The 4,651-nt window shown below is 49.1% G+C and overlaps 1 protein-coding gene across 1 annotated transcript; it reads right to left on the bottom strand.

The window, feature by feature from the left end:
- Window positions 1-288: 288 nt before the first annotated feature.
- Window positions 289-4,091, bottom strand: LOC124683177. Its single transcript, XM_047217742.1, has 4 exons — window positions 3,873-4,091; window positions 3,672-3,792; window positions 3,307-3,600; window positions 289-572 (listed from the first exon to the last, which is right to left on the bottom strand). Exons 1-4 carry the CDS (start codon window positions 3,966-3,968, stop codon window positions 505-507), a joined length of 579 nt encoding a protein of 192 aa, XP_047073698.1. The 5' UTR covers window positions 3,969-4,091; the 3' UTR covers window positions 289-504.
- Window positions 4,092-4,651: the final 560 nt, after the last annotated feature.

Genomic DNA, 4,651 nt, shown 5'->3' with positions numbered 1-4,651 from the left:
CCCACCCGTGTCGGAGAGAAGACGACATGACTGCTATGGGAGGAACAGGCATAGGACGCTCCAGCAAGGTGAAGAAGCCAAACCTCTAGGAGAACTGCCGCCAAAGCGACCTTCTCGCCCACACGACACAAGATTGATGCCCACAACACTGCCAAACTTTCGGGGCCGCCGCCCCGACATCCAGCCGCTCCGCACGCCCAGCGCAGACCACCAACACCACCTTCCGGGACCACCATCCCGACGTACCACCGCTCGCGATCGAGCTGCGACGCCACGCGACCCGGCAGTCCGCAGCCCAAGCTGCCCGACAAAACCGCCCGCAGACCACGGCCGCCACACCAACATCCGGAGCCGCCGCCCCGACGTAAAGTCCAAGCTACTTAATTTTAACTACACCAGCGACACCCTGTTCTGATTAACACATCACCAAGCTTAAAGGGGTGCCCGAGTTATTTAATTTTAACTACACCATCACCACTTGACTTGCACCAACGAGACACCATTCTAGGCAGAGACTTTTGGCCTCATGTCGCCCTGCTTCATGGCTGGCTTCCTCCGTGACAATAACTCTCCTGTTTTCGTGCAAAAGTTACAAGTTAGCAGACCGGAAGGCCCAATGGATGGAGGCTATAAAACTGACTCCATTTATATTTGAACTGTGCACAAAACAAACTTTCTTGTTCAAATTGAACAATAACCAGGACATAGTTCAGTGCTGCTAGTGTACAATTGTTACTTCCTATTGAGCAGAAAGCAATTACAAACCCAGTTGCTATCTGTTTCGTCAATTGATTGCCAATGAACCGAATCTACTGGAAACCGAACAATAATAATAAAGATCTAAGGCAGAACCATAGAAATAACAAGATCTGGTTTCTCACAATCCAACAGAAAAGTTGGTACGGAAAGAAGAACATGTTCATGCTAACATTGCTACAGGGAGGGAGGATACGACGTAACATTAATTAGTGATGAGTATATGGTCCTTGGGCGGTTGGGTACCATAAAACCTACAGGTTAAGTTTGACATCCAAAACGGACAGGGTAAAGTCATACATAATTCAAGTGCGGAGCTAGCGGACTGAAAGGCCGAATGGATGGGCTATAATACTGACTCCACTTTATATTTGAACTGTGCACAAAACAAACTTTCTTGTTCAAGTTGAACAATAACCAGGACATAGTTCAGTGCTGCTAGTGTACAAATTGTTACTGCCTATTGAGTGGAGAGCAATTACAAACCCAGTTGCTATCTGTTTCGTCAACTGAACGCCAATGAACCGAATCTACTGGAAACGGAACAATTAGTAATATCAAGATCTAAGGCAGAACCATAGAAATAACAAAATCTGATTTTTCTGAGAATTCAAACAATCCAGCGAAAAAGTGTTACTACTGGGAGGTGAGGAAACAAGATAACATATTTGGGGGATAAGTGTATGGTCCTTGGGAGGTGAGGTACCGTAAAACCGACAGGTCCAGTTTGATATCCGAGAGGGATAGGGTAAGGTCGTACATAATTGGAGTGCACAGCTAGCAAACTGAAAGGCCCAATGGATGGCTGTAGAACTGACTACATTTATGTTTGATCATCTGTCCAAAAAACAAAATTTCTTACTCTTATTCTAATTGCCAGGACAGAGTTGAGTGCTCTTACTACTGCACATTCAGTTGGTAGTTGCTACTAAGGCTGGACGTACGGGCCGAGCTTTTGGCTCGGCCCGAGTTTTTCGCAGCTCGGCCCGAGTTGAGCTCGGCCCGTGGAAAAGACAGACCGAGCCGAGCCCATTTTACTGGACCGTCGCGGGCTTTTGGCTCGCCAGGCTCGGCTCGGGCCAGCCCGAAAGCTCGCTGTTTTTTTTTTGGAAATCAGAGAAGGCTAAAAGTGGAGAGTTGGGCTGATTTCTGGCCCATGAGGAGAGGGAGCGAGGGGCAGGTCATGCGATGCTGCTCAGTATTCCATCGTGTTGTTCTCCACTCACCGCATACAGCTCCAAACGCGCCGCCGTCCCTGATGTCGCCACCGCCGGCTGGCTAGCCGTCTGCTCCCGCCCCTCCGTCCCGCGCGGCTTCTCTGCCGCAAAATCCCGCTGTGGCCGCGCCCCACCGTCCACGACATCATGGACTGGAAGAAGCAGAAAGCCCTCTCCTCTTTGTATGAAGATCCGGCGCCGGCGGTGAAGAAGAAGACCAGCGCCTTGCCGGCTCCCTGCCCACATCGCCACTGCGGGTCGTGACAAATCGTCCTCGTCCAAGCCATCAGCACCGCCGGTGGTGAGTAAATTGATGCAAATAATTCATCCCTATGTAAAGAATGGACAAGATCTGATTCATCCCTATGTAAATTTATATGCTCTGCATTTTTTTGGGCAAATATGAATATATGTATGCTTAATTTGATATTAAAAGCTTCAAAAGATGCAAAACTGCTCCTTGTACTGCTAGTATGAATCATTTGCATCGTCCTCGTCCAGGCAAATATTGGCTGTCCTTGTTACTGATACTTTCCTGGCGAGCCAGCTCGAGCTGGACCGAGCCAGAGCCGAACTCGAGCCGAGCCCCTTTTCCTGGCTCGTGAGACAAACGAGCCAGCTCGAGCCGAGCCAATTTAGAGCGAGCTAAACTTAGGCTCGCACCGAGCCCAGCTCGAGCTGGCTCGTGTCCAGCCTTAGTTGCTACTGACTGGAACGACAAGATCAACCTAGTTGCTAACTATTTCGTCAAGTGATCACCAATGGATCAAGTCTACTGGAAACTCAACAATTCATACATCCATCCACTTACTTCTATTAAGGTAGAACCAAACATAGATATAACAAGATCTGATTTCATCGGAAAACTCGAACAATCCAATGGAGGTTGGCATGGGAAGAAGGGTCTGTTCAAGCTAGTGTTAGTACATGGAGGAAGGGAGGGAACAAAATAATTTAGTGGTGAGTGTACACCCAAAACAGGGTAAAATCATAAAACCTATACCAGCCACAATATGTCCGATTTGACATCCAAAACAAAGCAGGGTAAAGTCATACATGATTATGTGTGTGTGTGTATATATATATAGAGAGAGAGAGTTTCAATATATATATACAGTTTATTAGGCGTGAGCGTATCTCTACGTCGCAAATTGATCAAGTTAGCATTAGTTATATGTTATAAAAAATATATCATTAGAAAGTATAGATGTTCTATTTTCTAATGATATAATTTTTGCATTATGTAATTTAAATTATATAGGTCATATTGGCGACCTAGTAAACTGAGTCGGAGGGAGTATATGTAAGGATAAACAAATTGCAAAAAAGAGACCTTTCTCTTGTTTGGCCCAGAATTCCTTCATGTCCTCTTGGAACTCTTTGCTGTTCTCTACGTGATGACCGAGCGTCATCCTTTCGTGCTCCTTAACTGTGAAGTCCGCGAAGTAGCTTATCCTTGGAAGCAACCCCACCTGGGCAGATGGGGGCTGCGATTCGATCCACTCAACGGTCTCCTTGAACACTTGGAACCGCGCAGCCTTCTCCGCTTCGTCTCTGTATGTCTTGTTATTCTTCTTCGCCCAATCCTGGAACCTCGCATACATGTCCTCCTCCTTCTTGCGAGCAGCTACAAGAGAAGAGAGGTATGAGTTGGTGGTTCCTGACACGAAACGGAGCAAAAGACGACGAGGAATCTACCTGACTCATCATCATCTGGGCCTTTCCTGAAATACTGAACTGCCAACGTTCCACCACCAGCCAACGCAGCCGCGGCCACACCAGCAGCACCAGGAAGGCCATCGGCGATGGGGAGATCCCTCTGTATCGATCGGGATGAGAAACATGAGGGAGGAGCCTGGAGTTGCAGATCCGAGTAAAAGAAACACGGAGGAAACTCACCAAGGAGTGGAGAGAGCGTGCAGGAGCCGTCCTTGGGGTCGCGCTTGGCGAGAACGTCCGTGTGAGGATGAAACCGACGGACCGCCGGAGGGACATGATTGCCTCTTCTTCCTTCGCCTCCTCCTAGATTTCCTTTTCGCCTCCGCCTCCGCCTCCGCCGCCGCCCCCTCGCCTCGAATTCGATTCGATTCTAGGGTTTCACTACCGATGGACACGGGAGACAATCCCTAAGAGCTCTAAGCTCCCAGGGTTTTGAGGGCCTGTGGTTGCTCCTCAGCCTAAGCGAATCGCATGTCACCGCGTGTTTTACAATTTGTTTCAGATTGTGTGTTGCAGCGTTTCTAGAAACCGTCATTGTACAGTTAGTCGGTTCACAGAGAGAGTAGGAAGAAAAAACTACCACGACATCCAGTTGAGCAGCTACAGACACACCACAACCCTTCTTTGTATTTTTGTTTTCTCCCTCACACCTCCACTGCCGGCTCTGAGGTTATAGGACAAAATCAGCGCCGGCCGACTCCGCCGACCTCCATCCCCTGGCAATGCTTTCCTTCCACGCTGCTCACCGGTGCCCGCTTCTAACACATCGTCGGACAGGCTATGCGGCAATCTGGGCCTGGCCTAGATCGGTGTCAGCAGATGTAGTCGCCGCCAAATCAAGCTCGGCCACCACCGCTGCTGCCGGCTGCGCTGGCGTTGGGGTCCGAGGGTCTTCATCCATGAAGGCCGCTTGCTCAATCTCTTGCGGGCCGCTGCCCTGTTGTCCACCGATTCATTCG

Source organism: Lolium rigidum, chromosome 1 (genome assembly GCF_022539505.1).
Source record: "Lolium rigidum isolate FL_2022 chromosome 1, APGP_CSIRO_Lrig_0.1, whole genome shotgun sequence".
Classification (NCBI taxonomy): Eukaryota; Viridiplantae; Streptophyta; class Magnoliopsida; order Poales; family Poaceae; genus Lolium; species Lolium rigidum.
This window is presented reverse-complemented; position numbering and strand designations above follow the sequence as displayed.

Excerpts from the sequence above, each read along its gene's own strand:
- LOC124683177 (XM_047217742.1), bottom strand. The coding sequence starts at position 3,968 with ATGTCCCTCCGGCGGTCCGTCGGTTTCATCCTCACACGGACGTTCTCG. Across the intron at positions 3,601-3,671 it reads CCCAGATGATGATGAGTCAG|CTGCTCGCAAGAAGGAGGAG; the intron begins GTAGATTCCTCG and ends CTTCTCTTGTAG. Across the intron at positions 573-3,306 it reads CTGGGCCAAACAAGAGAAAG|GAGAGTTATTGTCACGGAGG; the intron begins GTCTCTTTTTTG and ends GCACGAAAACAG.